The sequence below is a fragment of the Oncorhynchus kisutch genome, linkage group LG6 (assembly GCF_002021735.2).
Source record: "Oncorhynchus kisutch isolate 150728-3 linkage group LG6, Okis_V2, whole genome shotgun sequence".
Classification (NCBI taxonomy): Eukaryota; Metazoa; Chordata; class Actinopteri; order Salmoniformes; family Salmonidae; genus Oncorhynchus; species Oncorhynchus kisutch.
The window spans coordinates 52,537,966-52,565,224 of NC_034179.2; the positions used below are offsets into that span (position 1 = coordinate 52,537,966).

At 42.4% G+C, this 27,259-nt stretch overlaps 1 protein-coding gene across 3 annotated transcripts in view; it reads left to right on the plus strand.

The window, feature by feature from the left end:
* Positions 1-449: 449 nt before the first annotated feature.
* The window catches only part of gabrg2 (gamma-aminobutyric acid type A receptor subunit gamma2), a 66,596-nt gene continuing 39,786 nt past the window's right edge, over positions 450-27,259 (plus strand). The window contains exons 1-6 of one of the 3 annotated variants that reach the window (XM_031826929.1): positions 450-1,201; positions 8,015-8,157; positions 12,101-12,168; positions 22,450-22,670; positions 23,286-23,368; positions 25,112-25,249. In XM_031826929.1, coding sequence (XP_031682789.1) covers positions 1,086-1,201; positions 8,015-8,157; positions 12,101-12,168; positions 22,450-22,670; positions 23,286-23,368; positions 25,112-25,249 — 769 coding nt within the window. In that variant the 5' untranslated portion in view covers positions 450-1,085. The remainder of the gene's footprint in view (positions 1,202-8,014; positions 8,158-12,100; positions 12,169-22,449; positions 22,671-23,285; positions 23,369-25,111; positions 25,250-27,259) is intronic. The other 2 variants (XM_020485901.2, XM_031826930.1) reach the window with 2 other exon arrangements.

Here is a 27,259-nt window from a genome sequence, read left to right on the forward strand (position 1 = left end):
AGAACCATTTAGGGTTCAATGTAGAACATGGACTCCAAAAGGGTTCTACTTGGAACCAAAAGGGTTCTACTAGGAACCAACAAGGGTTATTCAAGAGGGTTCTCATTAAGGGACAGCCGAAGAACACTTTTAGGTTCTACATAGCACCTTTTTTTTCTAAATGTGTAACCTGTATCAAGCCCCTTGACAACTAAACCGTGTCATACATTTTCTTACCTATGGAAATATACCCATTTGCAAAAAAAACTATGTCATAATCTAGCTTCCAGTTTGAAGATTAATAAAATAAAATCTTAATTTCACAACCATCGTAACGTAATTCTTGATAATAGGTTTGCAATCGCAAGCGGAAACCTGGGGGGGAGCTGTCCGGGGTGCTGAAAGCAAAACCGTAGGGGATCTGTACATGGTGGCAACTAGTCGCGTAGGCTATAGCCTAGATTACATTTTCAGCTCAGTGAAATACATATTGTTACCATTGTTTACTATGTGAAAGATTTAGCTATAGCATACTTCTTACCGCCATATTAGCTGTTTGCTGGATCTATTTAGTAGCACCCAATTGAATACACGTCTGTCGGACGCTCAAACCTGCCAAACCAACTCTCTCTCAACATTTTATGCGGCATTTCTAGTCTAGCAAAATAGCAACCAAAACGATTTAGGGTGCATATTTTAAGGATAGTAGCAAGCTAAGGTTTATGTTCATCTCTCCACATATCTGCTTCCGCGCGATGAAACCACGCATGTGTTGATCTGTGCTGCAGCAACGTGCATCCGTTCCTCTTTGACCCCAGAGTTAATCTGCATTCAGACTGACGATCCAATATATTTCTCAAATTTGGGATATTAGACTATTCCGGAACCGTTGTATTTATGTAGTTTTTACTATTATTTCGTATGATCGGTCAAGCTTGCTTCGATTCAATCAGTTTTGTGACCGTTTTCCTCAACACTGCAGCAGGTCTACATTTTCCCAAACCGAATGCTAACGCGAGCCGCTTATGCTATTCGCGTAATGTATCACCGTGAGGATAGACAGTAAATAAGGGGACCCGTCCATCTGCAATAAAGAGGAAAAGAAGATGGTGATAATGGCTCCTACAAATTTAGCATCTAAATGCTCGACAGCGATGGCGAATGCTTCCTTCCCTGTGAAGCTATTTCTCTGGGTGTTTTTATTCGCTCATCTTCCTACAAGGTAAGGCTTTTATTAAAATGTAGACACCAGATACATGTATGGCCGGGCGAATATGTCTTTTTTTGCTTCCTAGAATGAGAGCCCAGCCCAGTTATTTCAATATGTTATGTTTTCTCGAATTTTGGTCTTATGCTTTCTCTCAGACACGATCATACACTGTCGCTTATTATAGGGGCTTGTTACAGAACCAGAACTCGTTTAGTTAGGCTACGTGTCAACCATTGTTTTCACACATTGTAATGATATGTTAACAGGTTGGTTAGGTAGTGTTGGCCCCGCCATACGAGTTCACTGTAATGTTTAACGTGATTCCAAGAGAGCCGTTTTTGGGGAGGATCTGCAGGATGTCCATTATTTCCACGGGTGTATTCGCTGTAGAAGGAATATAATCACGGTTCTGTGGGCTACTGGGCAATGCTATTCAGAACTGAATAATATTTAAAGCCATTGCCATGAACAAATATGTATAAAATAGCATACCATATCTATATATTGAACCATTGTAAATGTAAGCTACTTTTGCATGTAATGTATACCCTAATTGCACATGTGAAGACCTGGTGAAGGCATAGACTATTGATGTATGTTCCTTATGTTCCAAGATCCAAAGCATCACCATTCCCAGCCTGTTTTTAAGGTGATGGACTGTGACTACGACCACCCTGATGTCTTAACGTTTGAGAATATTATACTGATTCACTGCCAACTCCTGAATCTGTGGAAAGAAAATGCTCAGTTGACTTGTCACGAAAAGGCAGCCATTTGCACCAAGAGAATATGAACACTTGAGAAGGAAGCAGATGGTTTAAGGGCTCACATCGCTTCTGTCTTGTGTGCTCCTTGAGGGTGAGAAATGGAGGGTGATAGATCAGTGTTCATTCAATCACCATCGTGGAAAATGTGACCAAGGAGCTCTCTGGCCCAGATTAAAATGTCTGCACTGTGTGCGCAATTGTATTCACACATATTTCGGCCTTTATTAACGTGATTCAACCCTAATTTAAAAGGATTCTGTGGTTAAGAGTTCCGAAATGTACAGTAGGATCTGTATATGCATCTGGGTACTTTGGTTATGTCATATCACAGATCACATGAGCATGTTAATTAGATGCATGACATGTAATGAACACCTTGATTGCGAAGACACCGTAAAGATGCATTCTAGTTAGTAAATTCTAGGAGGAATACTTACATGATACATACATAGACACCTGTGAAAGAGCAACACTGTATTGGCTGTCAAGGCTAGGTACAACATAAGGTTTGGCCTGTCCCTACAAAAGGCATAGGGATTTTATTTTGACACATTTATTTGAAGGGTATAGTTGTTACTACAATTTCCTTACTAGCTATTTGAATTTCAATGCTGAGTATGACCTATGAAACCACTGTTAGTAACAATAAGATATTCATAATAATAAGATACTCATACAATAAGATACTCATAACAATAACAAACTTCCACTCCAACTATTTGGTTTACAGTATACTGGGCCATGCTCCACGACCACCCATAGTTCACTGTTGGTAGCATCGGCACCCAGGGGAAACACATGCCCTCTGATGTAAACCCAGGAAGTGCCAAGGCCTTGCCAGCACGAAGTAGTGTCACAATGAGAGACTACCTGTAGCCTAGTGGCCCTCCCTTGGACCCCACCCCACCCAGGCATTTTGTGTTGTGATGTCTCTGATTTCAAAAGGCCAATAGATCATCACAGGTCAGGTAATCTGTGTTGAGTGGATTATCACAATATGATTATTAAGCCATGCCCTGACAGTGCTGGATTAAGGTGGGCCCTAGGCCAGAGGCATAGAAAACAATAGGTGTAGCTGTATCACATTGGTGTGCCTTATCAAATAAATGTGTCGTGTTTGATACATTATGCAACCATTTCAGGCAATCACACTGTACCCACACCATGTACTAACTAGATGGTCAAGTCAGAGCTCCAGTACAGCAAAAACTCAGCATGGCGCTACTGTCAAAATATCTATTGTTAATTTGCTCCTCTCAATGTGTCCTCTCGCTGTATACTCTCTTTCATCTCACTTGACATAGTCAACAATGTTGGATGTATGTTGGACAGGTTGAATAGCCTTTTGTTAAAGATGACAACAATACACAACTACAGTATGACATATGGAGGACATTTGTCAACGGGCTTATAGGAACCAAGGGCTTAAGTCATGTAAGTCACTGTATGGGCATGCCAGAAGCATTGCCCTGGGTTGGAGCCCATGTTGCCCATTGGGTTAAACTGGCCCTGATCATAGCATCTGTTGCTATTACACAACTCATATGTCAGACAAACTGCATCTATAGTGTGATCCCTCAGAATGTCTATGTTACAATGACCTACAGGTGTCTCATGTCTCTACAGGGCAAAACTTCAATGAAGTGGCTGGCTCTTTCTGTTTTCTTTGATGGAAGGAATTGGAGATAGAAAGGCCTGTAGGTTTGGCCATGCACATCTATTTATGTGCTTTGGGTATGTCTGCCTTATTTTGGGAACACATTTTTACAATTGTTCACAAAATATGAAGAGATTAAGCTTCTCTCTCCCTGGTTGAAAGCATTTATATGTGAAGAATGTAATGTCATATATAGGTAATGTAATGTAATATATAGGTAATGTCATGTCATGTAATGTATAGGTAAAACCTGAGGGGACTTTACTTCTCCGCCATGACTCGAGTTTGTTCTCTCAGATACCCATAGGGGAAATGTGAGGACAATTTTTGATTCTGGGATACGACTGTGATTTGGGTCTCAGTGTTGAACTAATAACACATGTAGCCAGGACCTTCCAGTCGGTATTACAATAATCCTGAAGTAGGACCATAGGGATTAATATATACTTTTACATTAAACACTTCATTTTCCTGGTGCATAAGATACCGCTGACTGTGAGGTATCTCAGGATGGTCACTGCTGTGTTAGCCTGCGGGTAGTGTTTTACAATTATCCTGAAAGACACTGGATATGGGCCGCTGGGCCTATTCTTAATCCTAAAAAGCAAGTTTATTTTCAAAGGGCACAGGGCATAAGCCTACTGTAGTGGGTAAACTGAGGTTGATACTGTGAAAAAGCATTTATATAACCTACTTCCTTAAATTCCCACCTGCATGACACTTAATGTGTAGGGAGTTACAGTAGGCCTTACGTAGTCCCATCTTTCAATTGAACTGTTCTGTTTTAACCTATCAGCTTTCAGGCCTTCTGCTATCACTTTTGTTTTGTTTCAGAATTCCCTGCATGTTATGGGAGGGCTTGCACATTCGACCCGTCACCGTACTATTTCCGCATAAAAAAATCTGTTAGTCACAATATTATCGCAGAAAACTGACCCATCACCGCAGTACAAAAATAAAGCTTGCAATTTCAACCAATCGCCGCACATTTACAGCAGAACATGGTTCAATCAAGCGACTCGTCAACAAACGTTTTCCTTCATCAACGCATTTTTTTGCGACAAATTGGACAAAACCATTGCATATTTCCATGCAAAAATGTCAGAATTGCTGCAGCAAAAACATTTTTGCCCGCAAATATCACAACAAATCCCAGAGAAATCCTGGAGGGACTGAGCTTCAGTGTGTTATTGGATTTTGTCTGGGATTTGCCATCTTCTGCTAGCTAGTTGTCACGTTCAGACCTTAGTTCCTTTGTTTTGTCTTTGTTTTAGTCTGGTCAGGGCGTGAGTTGGGGTGGGCAGTCTATGTTCCTTTTTCTATAATTTGGGAGTTCTGTGTTTGGCCTGGTATGGTTCTCAATCAGAGGCAGCTGTCAATCGTTGTCCCTGATTGAGAACCATACTTAGGTAGCCTGGGTTTCACTTTTGAGTTGTGCGTGATTATTTCCTGTTTAGTGTTTTTGTCATTCACTTTACGGGACTGTTCGTTGGTTATTTATTGTTTTGTTCAGTGTTCCAGTACTTCATTAAATGCTATGAACACTTACCACAGTGTGCATTGGTTCTCCGGTCCTTCCTACTACTCCTCTTCATCAGAAGTTCCCTCACAAACCTGTGTGTAGGCCTTCTGGTCCTTTTTTCTTATCTGAACTGTTGATACAAATGAAACCCAGCATCCTGTGCCTCTCAAATTGGGCTAATCTGCCCTAGGTTTTATTTCATCATTGTTAATTTAGTTATTTAACCTTGATTTGTCCAGGTTAGTCTCATTGAGAACATCTTTTTTCATTTTTTTTTTATTGTTGGGAAACAAATCCTCATGTTTCTAATCTGTCTGATTCCATTTAGTTAGGATCATCTGAGTCCACGAATATCGCTGCTGCAAGAGGTGAGCTAATCACGGCAGGCCACCACAGGTCAGTTGATCTGTCACTAATAGCTCTGTGTCCTCAGGACAGGGCACCAGGAGGGAAGCCATTTTATAAAATCTCTGCTAAACTGCAATCTCACTCTCCATGAAATGAACAAACATAGGCATTTTCACCTTGTTCCACCAGGGATATCCTAGTACCTTCACTATAGCAATAACACGCAAAGTGGTATGAGGACCTCCATTAAGGCAGTTTGTGTTATTGTATTTCATTAAGATTCTGCTAGCTAGCATAATGAGTCTTCATTAGGTGTAATGATTGTAAGATCATGGTGACTAGTGACTAGTGATTGCCTAGTGTCTTGTGTGTGGTTGGCTACATGGGAAGAGAGTTCGGAGGGCCGTGCCAGCATTAGCCACAGTCACAAACACAGGGAAATGATAGCTTACGGAAATGTGACATACTATCAACAGGGAAGCAGGGATTTTTCAACATGACAATATTATGCTCAAGAGACCATTTTAAATATACATCGAAATTACCACCGCCTTTTTTGTGACATTTGAAATGATGGTTTAGTCACTGATTTGGGTGTCCTAAATGTATATTGGTATTTGATTAATTATTGGTTCTGATAAACATTTAATCAGGCAGCATATTTAACAGTACTCAAGTAACCTGCATTTTCAAATACATCCTAAATGGTTTCGCGAAGACCGTGTTTCACATGCTGACATTTGAGTTCTCCTTTCATCTGATAGCAGTTTTCACATGATGCAACCACCGTAAAGGACAATTTAAACATTTGAGTATACAATAGGAAACAGCCTTCTTGTGGTTAGCTAGGCCCTTCTCAATAGAGGGAGCTACAATAATATTAGTGCACTCCAGTGCACTCCAGCATCACACTCTAGCTTGGACATATTGATGGGCCTCCCTTTACCAAATGAACCACTGATACTTCAAATCTGTCTGAGGTACATGCACAGATTTCTCTTTCACCCAGCCACTTCTGGAGGATTTCCATTGACAGCACAGAGTTCTGTTAAAACCGAGCCACAGCACCTGAACGCCATTGGCTCAACTCTGTATTAGATTAAAACCCACAGAACTAAAATGTTCATTCTATTTCAACGTACATTCTAGTTCTATGATTCGAATCAGATCCATTTACAGTGTCCAAGATAGCCCAAAAAGATCCAAGCCGTCCTGAATCCATCTATGAAGTTTTAATGTGAGGTGGGTGACGCCATATAGGAATATTGAGCACTTAACGCTGCCTGAGGAAGACTGGTAGTCAAAACACGATATCCTGCACCATACCTAAGTGCATGAAAAAGCCATTAGAGAGATATGTGATGTGTGTCTTTTGTTTTTGCACCATGGAAACATTTTTTCCAAGCTCAAAAGCCTCTCTGCTCAAAGGGCTTCCGGTGGCTGGCTGTTCTCAAGGTTGTTTTATTATATATCGCTCAGATTCCATGGTTACTGAGTTGGGGTGAGCTCTGGAGCTGTGAGTTTTGATACAATCTATATCCTTCATATTCCATCGTATTGTGCCATTGGCAGTAACAACCTCCCAGAACCCACAATCTGTGTTTGTTAGGCTGATCACACACTTCATGGCAGTTTGTTGCCGTTAGCACTTCTAGATCAAGCTCATCTGTGGTGTACTCCAATGCACCATTATTAGCCTATGCATGTCTCCAGCCTCAGTTTCCCAGACCCATTGCAAAACACCTTTTTATTCTGCATGCAATTCAGTTAGCTGACTCTTGGCTGAGTGAAGCAAACATTTATGAGGATTGTTGAGACATCTTAATGCATTGAGATGTTTTACAGATGTGAGCCAAGTCACAAGACTGACCCTTCTGCTTGAGCACTGAAAAGAGTGCAGAAAACCAAAGAATCCTTTTACAAAATCTCACAAATGGAACACTGTCTGTACCTTGCATTTCTTCAGGGATGTGGAAGGGTTTTGATAACGGAATTATCTCTCCCCAAACTGGGTTTTTGGGGACTACGGGCACTCTTGGTTGTCTTTACAAAATCTCAGAAATGGAACAACAGATCAAATGTTTGTACCTTGCATTTATTCAATGTTTTATGAAAGGGTTTTGGTAACGGAATGTTCTCTCGTCCAGTTTTGCCTCACAACTGTGTTTTTGGGGACTATGGCACTATTCATTGCCGTCATCCTCAGTTCCAGCTGCGCTGTGGGACTGGTGTCAGTTTGTGAGGACGTTCATGTAGGGCAACACATAGAGATCAGTGGCAATCAGCAGGAGTTCTGCCCTTTTATCCCGTTTCTGGCTTGTCCTTTGGTTTCAACCAGAGGGAAGTGCACATTTGTAAGAACGGAGCCTAAACGCATAGCAAGCTTAGCCTAGTGTGATGTCGTGGTCTTTGCTGTGCTGATGTTGTGGAAAGTCGCTGAGTTTCCCTCTTTTCATTTGACCTCGCTGCTTATAGTGCTGGTGGAAAAATAATTTATTCATATTTCCTCTGTTCCCATTTTCTCTCCTCAGCTCCATCCAGACTGAAAACGACGATGATGAAGTGACAAACAAAACTTGGGTGTTGACTCCCAAAGTGTACGAGAGCGATGTCACCAACATCCTAAACAGCCTACTAGATGGCTACGATAACAAACTGCGACCAGATATAGGAGGTAGGTGTCATATCAACGCACATTGATTGGCTGCTGCTGCTATGGCCGCCCTCCCCGTTACCAATCTCCATTCTCATCAACATCGTCAACACAAGCTATGAGGGAAGAACAGACACCATCATCACTGATAGCATCGTCAAAGACAGCCCTCTCATTTCAATGAGCCTATTCAGACTACAGACCATAGGCCCACCACAGTATGACTCATGTAGCATTGTTATGCAGAGGCAGCGTCAGCTGTGAAACCTGGACGGGCTGGTAATGCATCATGGGCCTATTAGCATTGTCCGTCACTGCACTGCTGTGGGCCAAGTATAGAGCCAGTGAAGTAGCTTTCTCTCCCTTCACTTTGACTGGCAGCTGGGCTCAGCTCCCATGTTCAGACAGAGAATGCATATATACGGGGGTAAGATCTTAATTTGACCCGTATCGTCGCAGGAAAATGATTCTGCAGCGACAGGATTTGAATGTTTAGTCCATAATGTTGCATGATCAGTGGTTAGGCTACTAGCTGACCAAAATTAGGCTACGAGAAAAGTGCAATAATGTTAATGTAACCATGCGTTAGTGCAGGTGTTCAGTGAATTTGTGTATGTCATTAAGCTCATCTGCATTTCCTGCGGTGCAGGACCATTCTCAGCAACAACAGAGTGATCAATTAAGATCCTACATCTGTAGCTGCAGTATATCTACACTCATTCGGCTGTCCCCATAGAAGAAACCTTTTTGGTTCCATGTAGAACCCTTTTTAGTTCAAGTTATAACCTTTTTGGGTTCCATGTAGAAACCTCTGTAGAAAGGGTTCTACATGGATCCCAAAAGTGTTTTACCTGGAACCATAAAGGGTTATACAAAGGGTGCCCTTAAAGGTTCTAGATAGCACTTTTTTCCCCCTAAGAGTGTACTGAGGCAGCCGCCACCATCTTACCATCAAACATGATCTGATTTTGCACCCTGTCATGTTCTCCCATACTGTCAGAGTTACACAGATACAGTGGTGGAAAAAGTAACCAATTTTCATAACTGAAGTAAAAGTGAAGATACCTTAATAGAAAATGACTCAAGTAAAAGTGAAAGTCACCATTAAAATACTACTTGAGTAAAAGTAAACAATTATTTGATTTAAAATAATACCCGTATCAAAAGTAAAAGTATAAATAATTTCAAATTCCTTATGTTAAGCAAACCAGACGGCACAATTTTCTTGTTTTTGTTTTATTTACGGATAACAAAGCCTGTGTGTTTAGTGTGTCCGCCAGATCAGAGGCAGTTGGAATGCTAGCACATACCCATAGACTTCCAGTCATTGTGCTAACGCTAGTTAGTCATTTCTCTAGCAACTTCCTTCAAACTGCACACGGAGACATAAAAATGGTCTCAACCAGTTCATCTGACTCTGGGGAAGTAGATAAAGGGCTTCATTGCCAAAATCCCAAAGTATCCCTTTAAGTACTTTAAATCACTGCACAGATACAGTGGGTTATAATTAGCTAACAACAACCAAGAGCGCTTTTTCTCCTCCAAGCACTGAAAACGGGGATTTGGATTCATTGCAGATTTTGCCACAGTTCTTTTGAAGTCCATTTTGCAGCTCATTCAATTTTAATGCTGCTGCAGTCTATGTATAGCAATAGCGCAAACAAGAGAGGTGGACGGGGGAAGACATTTTCCTTTCCTCGATTTATGATATCACAAGGGCACAGGCTGGATTGTCGTTATGGGTGAAAATAAATGGTGTGGTTCATAGAGTGCAGGTATAAACAAGATATAATATGGAGCCATCCTGGAGTGAAATGAAATCGGACATCCAAATGGACGTACTGATAGTTTGCTTCATTTATTGTTTTGCTTCAGGCTTTACACGTCATTGCACCTTTGATGAGTATTCCCAGGATGTAGAAGTTTGTTTATATAACCGCATTAATGTTATCATTCTCAGAAGTGGTGGGGAATGTCTTTATTTAATTTAGTGTGCCACCATATTTTGAGTGTTTTTCAAAGACTCTCTCTCTCTCTATATATATATATATATATATCCACTGCTCAAAAAATAAAGGGAACACAAAAATAACACATCCTAGATCTGAATGAATGAAATATTCTTATTAAATACTTTTTTCTTTACATAGTTGAATGTGCTGACAACAAAATCACACAAAAATAATGAATGGAAATCAAATTCATCAAACCATGAAGTTCTGGATTTGGAGTCACACTCAAAATTAAAGTGGAAAACCACACTACAGGCTGATCCAACTTTGATATAATGTCCTTAAAACAAGTCAAAATGAGGCTCAGTAGTGTGTGTGGCCTCCACGTGCCTGTATGACCTCCCTACAATGCCTGGGCATGCTCCTGATGAGGTGGCGGATGGTCTCCTGAGGGATCTCCTCCCAGACCTGGACTAAAGCATCCGCCAACTCCTGGACGGTCTGTGGTGGATGGAGTGAGACATGATGTCCCAGATGTGCTCAATTGGATTCAGGTCTGGGGAACGGGCAGGCCAGTCCATAGCATCAATGCCTTCCTCTTGCAGGAACTGCTGACACACTCCAGTCACATGAGGTCTAGCATTGTCTTGCATTAGGAGGAACCCAGGGCCAACCGCACCAACACATGGTCTCACAAGGGGTCTGAGGATCTCATCTCGGTACCTAATGGCAGTCAGGCTACCTCTGGCGAGCACATGGAGTGCGGCCCCCCCAAATAAATGCCACCCCACACCATGACTGACCCACCGCCAAACCGGTCATGCTAGAGGATGTTGCAGGCAGCAGAACGTTCTCCACGTCGTCTCCAGACTCTGTCACTCTGTCACGTGCTCAGTGTGAACCTGCTTACTTCTGTGAAGAGCACAATCTTGGTGTTCTCTGGCAAATGCCAAACGTCCTGCACGGTGTTGGGCTGTAAGCACAACCCCCACCTGTGGACGTCGGGCCCTCATACCACCCTCATGGAGTCTGTTTCTGACCATTTGAGCAGACACATGCACATTTGTGGCCTGCTGGAGGTAATTTTGCAGGGCTCTGGCAGTGCTCCTCCTGCTCCTCCTTGCACAAAGGCGGAGGTAGCGGTTCTGCTGCTGGGTTGTTGCCCTCCTACGGCCTGCTCCACGTCTCCTGATGTACTGGCCTGTCTCCTGGTAGCGCCTCCATGCTCTGGACACTACGCTGACAGACACAGCAAACCTTCTTGCCACAGCTGTGCCATCCTGGATGAGCTGCACTACCTGAGCCACTTGTGTGGGTTGTAGACTCCGTCTCATGCTACCACTAGAGTGAAAGCACCGCCAGCATTCAAAAGTGACCAAAACATCAGCCAGGAAGCATAGGAACTTAGAAGTGGTCTGTGGTCGCCAGCTGCAGAACCACTCCTTTATTGGGGGTGTCTTGCTAATTGCCTATAATTTCCACCTGTTGTCTATTCCATTTGCACAACAGCATGTGAAATCTATTGTCAATCAGTGTTGCTTCCTCACTGGACAGTTTGATTTCACAGAAGTGTGATTGAATTGGAGTTACATTGTGTTGTTCCCTTTATTTTTTTGAGCAGTGTATATAAGAGAGAGAGAGAGAGAGAGAGAGAGAGAGAGAGAGAGAGAGAGAGAGAGAGAGAGAGAGAGAGAGAGAGAGAGAGAGAGAGAGAGAGAGAGAGAGAGAGAGAGAGAGAGAGAGAGAGAGAGAGAGAGAGAGAGAGAGAGAGAGAGAGAGAGAGAGAGAGAGAGAGAGAGAGAGAGAGAGAGAGAGAGAGAGAGAATTCAGTTCAGGGTATGGTAAAGTTTATTTTCAGCACCATGGGCAGCTAACACCATACCATAATTTCACACTCACTAACTGCTACAGCACCACAAGCTATGTAGCCTCGATGTAAGATAGACAGAAAGATAGAATACCCATATCGTTCATCGAATGTGCATCATTACACTTGTTTTTTCTTCTTTCAGTCAAACCAACCGTGATCCACACGGACATGTTTGTGAACAGTATCGGCCCAGTAAATGCTATCAATATGGTGAGTATACTCGTCCTCTCTCTCAAATTGCGCTCTGATGCTACAGTATTTTATCTCGGTAGCTGGTGAATTGTTTTTGTTTTGTTTTTGTTTATCGTCTCATCATTGCACTTGTTCCATACATTTGGTGTCATGGGTACATGTGTTGCATACACCAAATACACCAAACTTGAGATAACATGTTCTCATTCCTGCTCAAGGTAATATCATGGCTTTTGTTGCATTTCCTTGGCTATGGTTGTCGGATAAACATATAGAATTAAATGGAGTAGGCCCATACAAACTTGATGGAATAAGCTATTTGTTGCTATTTGTAGACGGAGTACAGGTATTAAGCTGGGCTGTAAAAATAGGGCAGGATGGGTATGGCTTGAAGAGCCTGTACTCTAACTGAAATCCTTGCTGAGGATCATATTTCATTGTAATTCTGCACAACAATCTCTCATCTCCATCATCGGCGAGCACCAAACCACAGAAAGTCTTAGCACAAGTGTGGCTCTTTTACTCTCATCACAGGGTTAAGAGACAGTCAATGTCTTGATCTCCTGTTAATCACCTTGAGGCTGTGTATGTGTGCGTTTGTCTGCATGTGAGCATGCCTGTGTGTGTGCATGCACATGCATGTGTAAAGACCACATTGATTACTGTACATTTAGAGGTAATCAGTGCTGTAGGTACGTTCACATGAAATCACATGGCTGTTGTTGAGGAAATTGTGGTGAGGATGCAAGCTTTTCTAAAGAGAAGAGGATTATGGGTCGACTGATGATGCAGGGGTGTCTCAAAGCATGAACATAATGGTGAATAGTATGGTATGCACTAGGACTACTCACTCAGCTCTTAGGATCGTCCGTTTGGAGCAAGGCCTGCTTGGGTGGGTCGTCAGTTGAAATGTCCTGTACTAAGATAGTTTCAATGCTTTTGTTGTCATATGAATGCTTTCTTCCAGGTTCCTTCTCGACAATGCAACAACAATAATAAATAATAAAATAAGAATATCAACATAAAGTAAATGGCTAGTAGAATAGAATAGACATTTTAGCACAAGTATAATTACAGGAAGACAACATTTATAGTCCAATATTTACACGTGTCAGGGAAGGGGGGATTGGATGAAAAAGGTTTAAATTCTACAGTATTAGTAATAGTAAATAAGAGTCTGGTGGCAGTAGTTGTGATGTGTGTGTAACATGCATGTACTGTATATACAGTATGTGTGTGTGGGTGTGTGCATGAGTGAGTGCATGTGAGTGCATGTGTGTGCATGTGTGCTAAGGTGCAGGTGGTCAGTCCAGTTCAAGTGTTTAGCAGTCTGATGGCTTGTAGATAGAAACTGTCTCTCAGCCTGTTGGTATCTGACCTCATGCTCCAATATCGTCTGATTGGTGGTAAGGGAGTGAAGAGCTCATGGCTGGGATGTGTCGGGTCTTTGATGATGTTGGGGGACTTCCCAACACACTGTTTCGAGTAGATGTCCTGAATGGGTTAGAACACAGCCCCAGTGATGTACAGGACCATCTTCACCGCCCATACCAGACCGTGATGCAACCGGTCAGGATGCTCTCCATGGTGCAGCTGTAGTATTTGGAGAGGACCAGGGGCGGCATGCCAAATTTCTTCAGCTGTCTTAGGAAGTAGAGGAGCTGTTGCGCTATGAGAGAAAAATGACAAGATTATGTTATAATGCTCTCTCACCTGTGTCTATCTGACTGAGTTGGGCCTCTGGGGGCTTGAGCTGACAATTGAGTTACAGCCTGTATTCCATAGACATGATGTGGTGGGTATAACCGAGATTGCGATAGCCTAGGAGTAGAACAATCCCTCATTGTTCCTATTCATTCTTGTATTTGGGAAACTAAACCGGATGGGGTTAAAACAACACCATGTGCAGATAAGCACGAGATGAACCCAAAGTGGCATATGATGCCCCATGATCTGCATGGGAGGGGTGGAACCAGCCATGACTAAGCATTCTTAGTGTCAGCTATATAAGAACCCGGATTCCTCTGTAAAGTTTAAGCTCTCTGCAACACACACTTTGGAGTGTGTGGTCGACCAGCTACATTATTGCAATAATTAATCAATATTAAATAAAGATCATTTTTTAAAGAATTGACAAAGTCTCAGTATACATGACTTTCCACGCCTTTGCCCTCTTGACAAAAGTGGTGGTGTTGTTGGTCCATGTTAAGTGGATGCAGAGGAACTTAAAACTGCTGACTCTCTCTACTGCAGTCCCGTTGATGTGGATCGGGGCGTGTTCCCTCCTCTGCTTCCTGATGTCAACAATCAACTCCTTTGTTTAGCTGATGTTGAAGGAGAGGTTGTTGTCCTGGCACCAAAAGCCAGTTCACTTACCTCCTCCCTATAGGCTGACTCGTCGTTATTGGTTATCAGACCTACAACCATGTTGTCATCAGCAACCTTGATGATGGAGTTAGCTTTGTGCAAAGCCACACAGTCATGGGTGAACAGGGAGTACAGCAGAGGGCTGAGGACACACCCCTGGGGGCCCCTGTGTTAAGAGTTAGTGTGGAGGAGGTGTTGTTGCCCAGCCTCACAGCCTGTTGTCTGCCCATCAGGAAGATCCAGTTGCAGTGTCCAGAGCTTGGTGTGGAGCTTAGACGGAAGAATAGTGTTACATGCCGAACTGTAGTCATTGAACAGCATTCTCACATAGGTGTTCGTCTTCTCCAGATGTGTTAGGGCAATGGAAATGGCATCTTCCATGGATCTGTTGGAGCAGTGGGCAAATTGGAGAGGGTCTAGTGTGCCTGGCATGCTGGCCCTGATGTGGGCCATGACCAGCCTATCAAAACACTTTATGGTGACAGCGGTAAGTGCGACGGGGCGATAGTCATTTAGGCATGTCACCTTGGTTTTCTTGGGCACTGGCACAGGGGCAGGTTTAAGATGTCCGAGAAGACGCCAGCTGGTCATCACACACTTTGAAGACGTGGCAAAGGATACCATCTGGGCTGGAGGCTTTGTGAATATTTACTATTTTGAGAGCGAAAGCACCTTGTTGTCCAGAGCAGCGAGAGTCTTCCTGGATTGCTCAATATTGTCTGCCTCAAAGCGAGCATAGAATGTGATAAACGTATCTGGGAGGGAATCTTTGGTGGGCACCACACAGCTGGATTTGCCTTTGTAATCCGTGATAGCCTGTAGTCCTTGCCACATGCGTCGTGAGTCTGACTTGTCGGACATCGATTCAAGTTTGAGTTTGTATTGTTTTTTTGCATCTCTAATGGATTTGTTGAGCTCGTACCTGGTTGCCTTGTACATTTCACATGCCAGCGAGTCATCAGGGTTCGTTCTGCTGACATTGAATGCTGCCTTACGGGCTCTCAGCATGGTACGGATTTCTCTGTTCATCCAGGGTTTTTGGTTGGGGTATGTCCGGATTATTGCGAGTACAACATCATCAAATCAAATCAAAATCAAATCAAATTTATTTATATAGCCCTTCGTACATCAGCTGATATCTCAAAGTGCTGTACAGAAACCCAGCCTAAAACCCCAAACAGCAAGCAATGCAGGTGGAGAAGCTCAACACATTCCATAATGAAGCCTGTGACTGATTATGTACTGTATATTCCTCGATGTTGATAGATGAGTCCTGGGTGGATGAATCTTACAATTAGTATTCTCAAAACAGTCCTGCAGCATTGAGTCTGCCTTCTCCGTCCAGCATCTCACTATTCTTCGTGTTGGTGACTAATACTTGAGTTGCTGCTTGTAGGCGGGGAATAGGAACAGAGAGACGTGACCTGATTGGCCAAAGTGGGGGCGGGGGATGGCTTTGTAAACATCACGCATGTGTGCGTACACATGGTCCAGCACATTGTTTCCTCTCAAAGGGCAGGATACAGTTGGTGATACGTTGGAAACATTTGTTTTAAATTTGCTTGGTTAAAATCTCCCGCGACAATAAAGACTGCTTCCAGGTTATACATCTAGTTTTGGGTTTAATGTGTCAATGTGTCGTTCATGTACATGAATAATAAATTCATTTAATTACTGTTTTACCTTAGCCACGGAATCCCTTGTTTGATATGAGACGGACATATTTTTTAAGCTGTAGGCAGACGTTTTTCCAACATAAGTGTCATACGGAATCTGGGCAAGCCCCTTGCCATTTGATTGACAGCCAGCAAGCAGCACCAGAAGCGGTGTGTTTTCCCTTTACGAGACAGACAGCCTACAGTATTCGACCTAATAACTATCAGTAGTTAAAACAAATATTATCAAGAAAGAAACATGTCAGCCGAACAGGTAACGTAGAGGTTATGCATAATACACCACATTACCAAAAGTATGTGGACACTTGTTTGTCAAACATCTCTTTCCAAAATCATGGGCATTAATACGGTTTTGGTCCCCCATTTGCTGCTATAACAGCCGCTACTCTACTGGGCAGACTTTCCAATAGATGTTGGCACATTTCTGCAGGGACTTGCTTCCAATCAGCCACAAGAGCATTAGTGAAGTCGGGCAGTGATGTTGGGCGATTAGGCCTGGCTCGCAGTCGGCGTTCCAATTCATCCCAAAGGTGTTCGATGAGTTTGAGGTCAGGGCTCTGTGCCGGCCAGTCAAGTTCTTCCACACCAATCTCGACAAACCCTTTTTCTATGGAGCTTGCTTTGTTCACGGGGGCATTGTCATGCTGAGACAGGAAAGGGCCTTCCCCAAACGGTTGCCACAAATTTGGAACCACAGAATCGTCTACTGCCAATGTTTGTCGATGGAGATTGCATTGCTGTCTGCTCGAAGTTATACACCTGTCAGCAATGGGTGTGGATGAAATATCTGAATTTGAAAGGGGTCCACATACTTTTGTATATATAGTCTATGTTTTCATTCCAAATGTAGAGTATTATTTATGAACACGTATTTATATATTGACGTATATTTTACAACAACAATTGTTGTGTATAGAATGCTTCTTTGCTAAATAAAGTAGCTTATTCTTAAAAAAAAGAAATGCTACAAAGTATGTGATGTAAATGTTATACTGATGTACAGGATCAGCAATGCAGGATGGACTGGATTGATTTCTGAGGCTTCATGTACAGTAGGCCTCGATATCCTGACTGTTTGATTATACTTGTTTTTTAGACTGTGAAAGACCATTAGCTCTGAGACATAGATCAGGCTGGGGTGGAATGGGATGGACCCCACTACTGTGTTGAGAGACAGAGGTGGGAAAGGGAGCAAATTTGAGCTCCCTCTTGGCAAGGCCCAAATGAAAAGGCATGAGAGCCATGTCATTGGCTTTGGGCTGTCTGTTGATTTATATATTTTTTATATAGCCTATTGAATCGGCATACGTGTGTTCTGGGTAACAGAGTTGCTTTTTATCTCGTTTATGACTCTTTGGTGTGGATTTGGGCTTTATTGTTGGGCTAAGCTTTGTAGAAAATGTAATGCCTCTTTGCCCTCTCACACACACACACAAGTCCCCAGATTTTTCTCTACCCACACATCACTTTTGAACCTCAGGGCTCTACCGTTCCATAAAACATAATGAAAAAAATAAAACTGTCAAATATTAATCAAATAAGATACCCCCTCTCTGCCCATCTCTATATTCTCTCTTTCGCGTTCCCTCTTTTTCTGCCTTTATCTCCTCTCTCTCTCTTTCTGAGAGAACCCAGTTGGGTTAGGAAAGATGACTGTATCTTTGTAGTGACTGGGTGTACTGATACACAATCCAAAGTGTAATTTATAACTTCCCCATGCTCAAAGGGATATTCAATGTCTGCTTTTTTAACCCATCTACCAACAGGAGCCCTTCTTTGAGAGGCATTGGAAAACTTCCCTTCAAACACAGATTCAACCACAAAGACCAGGGAAGTTTTCCAATGCCTCTCAAAGAAGGGCTCCTGTTGGTAGATGGGTTAAAAAAGCAGACATTGAATATCCCTTTGAGCATGGGGAAGTTATAAATTACACTTTGGATTGTGTATCAGTACACCCAGTCACTACAAAGATACAGTCATCTTTCCTAACCCAGTTGCCGGAGAGGAAGATACCCTCTGAGGGACTTGACCATGAGGCCAAAGGTGACTTTAAAACAGTTAGAGTTTAATGGCTGTGCTAGGAGAAAATTGAAGATGGATCAACAACATTGTAGTAACTCCACAATACTAACCTAAATTACAGAGTGAAAAGATGGAAGCCTGTACAGAATAAAAAATGTTCAAAAACATGCATGCATCCTGTTTGCAACAAGGCACTAAAGTAATACTACAAAAAATGTGGCAAAGCAATTAACTTTTAGACCTGAATAAAAACGTGTTATGTTTGGGGCACATCCAATACAATACATTACTGAGTACCACTGTCACGGACGTCCTCCTCTTCATCTGAAGAGGAGAGGCGAGAAGGATCGGAGGACCAAAATGCGGCGTGGTATGCGTTCATCATGAATTTTAATAAAGAAAACACTGAACACTGAAACACACTATATAAAAACAATAAACAAAATAACGACCGTGAAGCTATACATGAGACCTGTGCTGACACAAGCAATCAACATAGACAAACGAAAAAGGGATCGGTAGCGGCTAGCAGGACGGTGAAGACGACCGCCGAGCACCGCCCGAACAGGCAGGGGAGCCAACTTCGGCGGAAGTCTTTACAACCACTCCATATTTTCAAGTATAGTTGTGGCTGCATCATGTTATGGGTATGCTTATAATTGTTAAGGACTGGGGTGTATTCCAGGGTAAACAAAATCAATTGAATGGAGCTAAGCACAGGCAAAAAGATTCCTAGAGGAAAACTGGTACAGTCTACTTTCCACCAGACACTGGGAGATGAATTCACCTTTCAGCAGGACAACAATCTAAAACACTGGAGTTTCTTACTCAGAAGACAGTGAATGTTCCTGAGTGGCCGAGTTAAATCTGCCTGATATTGGTTGTCTAGCAATGATCAACAACCAATATGACATTGCTTGAAGAATTTTGAAAAGAATAACGGGCAAATGTTTCAAAATCCAGGTGTGGAAAGCTCTTAGAGACTTACCCAGAAAGAAACACAGCTGCAATTGTTGCCAAAGGTGCTTCTAAAAAAGTATTGACACGGGGGTGTGAATACTTATGGTACCAGTCAAAAGTTTGGACACACCTACTTAATACAGCGTTTTCTTTATTTTTACTATGTTCTACATTGTAGAATAATAGTGAAGACATCAAACTACGAAATAACACATATGGAATCCAGCAGTAACGAAAAAAGGTGTTAAACAAATCAAAATATATTTTATATTTGAGATTCTTCAAAGAAGCCACCCTCTGCCTTGATGACAGCTTTGCACACTCTTGGCATTCTCTCAACTAGCTTCATGAGGTACTCACCTAGAAAGCATTTCAATTAACAGGCGTGCCTTGTTAAGTTAATTTGTGGAATTTCTTTCCTTCTTAATGCGTTTGAGCCAATCAGTAGTGTTGTGACAAGGTAGGGGTGGTATACAAAAGATAGCCTTATTTGGTAAAAGACCAAGTCCAGATTATGGCAAGAACAGCTCAAATAAGCAAAGAGAAATGACAGTCCATCATTACTTTAAGACAAGAAGGTCAGTCAATACAGAACCTTTCAAGAACTTTTACATTTTCTTCAAGTGCACTTGCAAAAACCATCAAGTGCTATGATGTAGCTGGCTCTCATGAGGACCACCACAGGAAAGGAATACCCAGACCCTGCTGCAGAGGATAAGTTCATTCGAGTTAACTGCACCTCAGTTTGCAGCTCAAAAGAAACCACTACTTAAGGTCACCAAAAAGAAGAATAGACTTGTTTAGGCCAAGAAATACAAGCAATGGACATTCGGCCGGTGGAAATCTGTCCTTTTGTCTGATGAGTACAAATTAGAGATTTTTGGTTCTAGCTGCCGTGTCTTTGTGAGACGCAGAGTAGGTGAACAGATGATCTCAGCATGTGTGGTTCACACCATAAAGCATGGATGAGGTGTGATGTGTGGGGGTGCTTTTCTGGTGACACTCTGATTTATTTAGAATTCGAGGCACACTTAACCAGCATGGCTACCACAACATTCTGCAGCGATACGCCAACACATCTGGTTTGCACTTAGAGGGACTATAATTTATTTTTCAATAGGACAATGACAAAAAACACACCTCCAGGCTGTGTAAGGGCTACCTGGTCCAGATGACCTGGCCTCCACAATGACCCGACCTCAACCCATTTGAGATGATTTGGGATGAGTTGGATCGCAGAGTGAAGGAAAATTTGCCAACAGGTGCTCAGCATATGTAGGAACTTCTTCAAGACTGTTGGAAAAGCATTCCTCTTGAAGCTGCTTGAGAGAATGCCACGTGTGTGCAAACCTGTCATCAAGACAAAGGGTGGCTACTTTGAAGAATATCAATTATAAAATAGATTTTTATTTGTTTAACACTTTTGCTTACTACATGATTCCATATGTGTTATTTCATAGTTTTGATGTCTTCACTATTTGTCTACAATGTAAAAAATAAAGAAAAACCCTTGAATGAGTAGGTGTGTCTAAACTTTTGACTGTTCCTGTGCACATTAGATATTTCTATAGATATGTTAAATTTGCAAAATGTATGGGATATTATGGGATTTTGTGTGTAGATGGGTGAGAGCAGAAATATGTTAAATCCATTTTGAATTCAGGCTGTATCATAACAAAATGTTGAATAAGTCAAGGGGTATGAATACTTTCTGAAGGCACTGTATGGATGTCACTGACAAAATAAAGGAAACACTTGTGTAAATGAGGGATTCGATGTATATTGAAAGCAGGTGCTTCCACACAGGTATGGTTCCTGAGTTAATTAGGCAATTAACATCCCATCATGCTTAGGATCATGAAGAGTTCTCAGTGACTTTGAAAGAGGGGTCTCAAAGGAGCATAGGGGTGTTCAAGGGTGTGTGTGTGTGTGTGTGTGTGTGTGTGTGTGTGTGTGTGTGAGTGTGTGTGTGTGTGTGTGTGTGTCTCGGTCACCAGATCTCAAACCAATTGAGATTCCGGGGTGCATCTGAGACAGATTTTTCCACAACCATCAACAAAACATAAAATTATGGAATTTCTCATTGAAGAATGGTGTCGCATCCCTCCAATAGATTTCCAGACACGTGTAGAATCTATGCCAGGGCGCATTGATGCTGTCCTGGCAGCTTGTGGTGGCCCCAAGCCAGGAGGATGAGAATGAGGGGAGGAGGAGAGAGAAGGACTGGAGGAGTTGTGAGAAGCGGAGGAAGTTACCTGTATATCCCAGCCCTGTTGAATGTGAGACAGTGATCACTGCAGAAAACACTTTTCAGGGAGGTTATGAGGCTAGATAATGTTACTGCTTTACAATGGAAAGTTAAGATCAATGTATTTGTCAATTGCACACAAGATCCAACCGAAATGTGACTTTCACTTTTAAACCAACCCCTCCGAAAGACACACACAGGTTTTGGAGAGATCCAGTGGGCTGCCACTTGTGGGGGGTTAGGCACCTTACTCAAGGGCACAAAAGCAGGCAATGACTTCTAGGATTTGATACCCTCTGGTTGCCAGCTCACTTCCCAACAGATTTTCTCCTGTCAGACTCAGAATTCGAACTGGCAAGCCTCCAGTTACTGGCTCGCTAAGCTACCTGCCGCTCCAGGGAAGCCATTCTTTGCCCCGTTAAACATTTCAATTTCAGGTTGAGATGGTCCAGTTCAGCACCACTATTTCATCAGGACAAAGGATTCATGGCCTGAAAGGAAGCCATTTTTCTTAGAGAAAGTGCTCTTCCAACATATGGCAGGCAGCATTACGCTTCAATGTCGTTGTAAAACTGCCCTCAGAATAAACGGTTTTGGTGGAACCTGGAGAGTGATTTGTAGTAACAGTTCTGGATGACTCTCGTTCCTGTTCAGGGTCTCAGGGCACTCGGATCTAGTTAAGGATCCCAGGGTGCTCAATGGTAATGTTTTTATTTCAACACAGACTTTAACATGTATATAAAGGATGACTGTGGATGGAATTCATTCAAAACTGCCATAGTGATGGGCTTTGTGTCTTTTGGCACAAAGCCCAATAGTTTATGAACTTCTGCCTGTGCACGTAGTTCTTATTCTGAAATGGGATACATCTACCTGTGAGGGTTGTCTACATTGTAGTACTAGCAGGTTGTTACAGTAGCAAAAACATTCTCTGATCTCATTTGGCCTTAGGAGAAATAGCTACTGTGTAATACCGCAATGCCGGTTTGATTGAATCGAGCCTGTGTTGTTTTTTTTTCTCCGCAGGAGTACACCATCGACATCTTTTTTGCCCAGACGTGGTATGACCGGAGATTGAAGTTCAACAGTACCATGAAGGTCCTGCGTCTCAACAGCAACATGGTGGGCAAGATCTGGATCCCCGACACCTTCTTTCGCAACTCCAAGAAGGCCGACGCCCACTGGATCACCACACCCAATCGCATGCTTCGGATCTGGAACGATGGACGGATACTCTACACACTGCGGTGAGATTTCCAATGAAGAATCACCGATGGATGACCCTGACACAAATGAGGGAACAGAGACTGTTTCCAGTTGACTGTATCTGACAGGCGGTAGTTCTCTATCGGCACTGGTTGAGCTTTGCACCACGTTAATTATCCTAATTTGGTGCCCCCGGTTAAGGGGCCTGGCAGTACTTCAGCCTGGCAGTACTGATGTGGTCTAGTCTAGAGAATGCAGTGGTCTAGGATGAACAGTATCTACTATCTAGCTAGATAACTCTCTCTCTCATACTGTCTAATTAGTGGAGGAATTATGCTGGACTGTACTCCTCAACCCATCTGTGATTGATGTTCTCCCAGAATGCAACCACAGTTCATTAATTCGTTAGGGAACTCCAACCTCACCAATGGCTAATTGTATCGTCCTAATGCTGAATAGAATGATACATGACAAAAGTGGATGGATGAGTAATGTCATTATTGCCCATTTTGTCATTTAGAAGGTTTAATGAGTCTGACTTTCAAGTCCACTGAATGGTAGAAATCAGACAGGATTTGTAACAAAACAGAGGTATGTTAGATGCTTTGTTGACAACCCCAACCAGCACAGTAAGTGGTGTGTCTTTCTGTTTGCAGGTTGACTATTGATGCCGAGTGCCAGCTTAAACTGAACAACTTTCCAATGGATGAGCACTCCTGTCCCCTGGAGTTTTCAAGCTGTGAGTCTGGCCATATGCTCTCCACTACCCCACCGTCTCGCTCACTCTCTCTCTTGCTCACACACACTCTATATATCTCTCTGCATGGCGTCCACATGCCCGCTTCCAACTGCAAGAGCAGTGGCAGCCAAGAACTAGCACCATGCCATGCTGATGAAGACATCAGCACAGTGGACATAATGCTCCCATGTTTTTTCCCCCCTTTTTACTATTGTGAGATAGGGGGAAAGGAAAGAGACAGCAGTACATTTTGAGAAGGGAGAAGCGATAAGTTTTTTACATTGACCTCCAAACCGTAGAAGTTTAGATCCAGTACAGTAGCAGTGGTGGAAAAATTATCCAATTGTTGTACTTGAGTAAAAGTAAAGATACCTTAATAGAAAATGACTCAAGTAAAAGTCACCCAGTAAAAAACTGCTTGAGTAAAAGTGTCAAAGTATTTGGTTTTAAATATACTTACGTATCAAAAGTAAAAGTATAAATCATTTCTTATTCCTTATATCAAGTCAACCAGACGACACAATTTTCTTGTTTTTTACAATTCATGTATAGCCAAGTGCACACTCCAACACTCGGACATCATTTGCAAATGAAGCATTTGTCTTTAGTGAGTCTGCCAGATCAGAGGCAGTGGGGATGACCAGGGATGTTCTCTTGATAAGTCTGTGAATTAGAACATTTCCCTGTGCTGCTAAGCATTCAAAATGTAACGAGTACTTTTGGGTGTCAGGGAAAATGTATGGAGTAAAAAGTACATCATTTTCTTTAGGAATGTAGTGAAGTAAAAGTAAAAGTTGACAAAAATATGAATGGTAAAGTACAGATACTCAAAAAAACTGCTTAATTAAGTAGTACTTTAAAGTATTTTTACTTAAGTACTTTACACCGCTATACAGTAGCCAGGCAGGCAGGGTTGGTGAGAGAGACCACAGCCAGAGAAATCAGTGTTCCTCATGAGGAGCTGGTGGGGATGGGGTTTGTGGTAATGTGCCTGTAAGTGAGCTACAGATGCACCATGGGACGGTCTTGGGAGAGAGAGAGAGAGAGAGAGAGAGAGGTTCCTAAATACCTCCAGGGCAACAAGAAAGAGAAATGAGAGTTGAAGCCCTAAAAACAGAAGAGAGAAACACATTTAAAATTGATAAAAGCCACGGATGATTCCAATGGCTGAAATCAGTTTGAAGTGCATTAGCTCCCCTCAGTTGCAGCACACGATGCAGCATATATTTTTTTCAGCACGCACTGAGAAAGAGTGCCTCATTGACTGCAACCATACCATTTTGTAATGTATCCTGAAAGCATAGCCATGGAAGCATCTTTGGAAGGATAGAATGGCCTTAATGAGGACAGCAGATAAAGACAACAACCTTCAAAACTATGTGTTTAAGCATTTAAAAACCCACTACAGCTTGCGCTTGGGAAGGTTTGAGGTGCATTAAAATACCCCATTTAGCATGATGTAGCCCTATGCATTGTTGTTATCTTCTCTGGACAGAAATCAACAAAGACTTGAATCGAGGTCAGTCGCTATTAGTGTCCAGTCACTATTTAGGATTGCACCGTATGATGTTACTGAATATTCATTGTCCACTTTACATTACAGTGGCCTTAAAACTAATAACCATTGGAGTGCTACAGAAGTACATAGTGTAACACATTTTAATATGGGATGAATTCAGTCATAGACCACCAGGTAGTAATGTCCAGAGCTAACGGTCAACCCCCCCCCCCCCCCCCGTTCAGATGGTTACCCCAGAGAGGAGATAGTGTACAAGTGGAAGAGGAGCTCCGTGGAGGTGGGAGACATCCGCTCCTGGAGGCTCTACCAGTTCTCCTTTGTTGGCCTGAGGAACACCTCCGAGATCGTCAGGACCGTGTCAGGTAATGGTCTCGTTCTTTTTCTCTATCTCTTTCACTCTGTCTCTCTGAGCTTCCCTGTTCTGAATGTGCTGTGGTTTACTCAAGGAGCCCCCCTTTCTGGCACATGCAGCGTGCATGATATGTGCACCCTGGTGAATTAAAATACTCTCTGCCTAGTAACAGAGGAAAGCATACGCATTATTTTAGGAGACAATCTTATCCAGAGCGACTCACAGCAGTGAGTGCATATATATTCGTATTCTGTTTGTATTGATCCCCCATGGGAATCAAACCCACGACGTTGGCTTTGCAAGTGCCACGCTCTACCTACTAAGCCACACAGGACATTTTGCATGCACACATTGTCTGTTGGCGCATTCCGCTAGAAACAAAGCAGGAAATGAATTAACCTGAGGAAAATGGCTCCTCAGCAGCTAAAGTTTATCAGATGCTGTTTTTAGTTGTTGAATGCTTGATATATGTGGCGGTGTGTTAAGAGGCTTGTATAGAAATGCGTGGATTGGTTGGGTAGTCACTGTGATATTCTTTGGTGTACAGCCTGACAGGGAGCTTTACCTTTGGCCCACACAAAATGGCTGACAAGTTTCCTCTAAAAGGCCAAACCTAAATAGTGACAGTCATGAAGATATAATGCCATTTTAGCAGTTATTTCCCCTAAATGGCAGCTACAGAAGAAGAAGTGATAACCAGAGGAAACACAATCTGTTACAATTATCATGAAACATGGCAAGAGTCTTTTTGGCTTCTGGGGGGAGGGAATGCAAATTAAGAAAGATCTTAAAAAAAGATACTCCATTTATTTAGATGTTTCGCTTAAATGGATATTGATCACGCAGAATGGATCTATATTTCATCTGTTTAGGACTATCTCCCTGGCCTAAAGAAACAGACGTGATTGTATCAGACATGCTTTAGTAGAGCAATTAGGTCTTACATTTTCTTCAGATTACATCTCTGTGTATTTAGAAGGCAATTGTTGTTGTACCGAAAGGTACACATGTTGCTATGCTCTAAGACACTTCCGGTTAGTTTTCCATTTACTGCAAAGGGGACATAAAGTACCATTTTCATTACACATATGATTGTTAGGCTACACTCTTAGAAACCTAAAAGGGTTCTTCTGCTGTCCCCACAGGATAACCTTTTGAATAACCGTTTTTGGCTCGAAAAAGGGGTTCTCCTATGGGGACAGCCGAAGAACCCTTTTGGAACCATTTTTTCTAAGAGTGTACAGATGTCAGATGGCCTATTAATTTCTCAAAAAACTCTGTGTCGTGGTCCTAACTAGTATTGTGAAAGATGAACAGAATGTCTTTGATGACAACAGATCCAACTCCTTTTGGCGTATAGCCGTTATCAGGAAGTTATGTTTGAGGTACTCTTTTAAGTAGCCTGTATATCATGTCAACTATTGCATGTATAGATAGTGAAATGTGACCTGAACTGTTGGAAGTGTCAAGCTGTGTATGGTGGAGATAAACTGAATGGGCAGCCACAGTCATTCAGACCTGTCAGTGTCTGCATGCAGTGTGACAACCTGGCACACCTCATTTTCGTAGATTAAAAACAAATAATAAATGACAAAGCAGCGCTCTATATCTACCATGCGCAGCTGCTCCGACAGCTGTTGCCTTTTATATTCACATGCTAGCCTCGGATCCCTGGGATAACACTTTCTCTGAAGTCAGTGAACAAAGAGAAAAGGTACTTTACAATGTCTTGGAAAGTCACTCACTGTCGATGCAACTGAGAGGTAATTACATTGATTGGAAATAGTATACTATAATCAGACTGATTTTACTTTCAAGCGATAGATGCTGTGTGGGGGAGGACTAAGTGGAAAGTATTTGTCTATTCTTTTGACATATTGGTTAGATAAACAAAATAGGTGTTCTGTAATGGTGTAGTCCATTGTGGAGTTTGCCTTTGTTTAAGATTCTGGAACACACCATCTGGTGAAAATGTATTCAGGAGGTAGCAGAGGAGGGATCATGCCCTTGCACTCTGTAT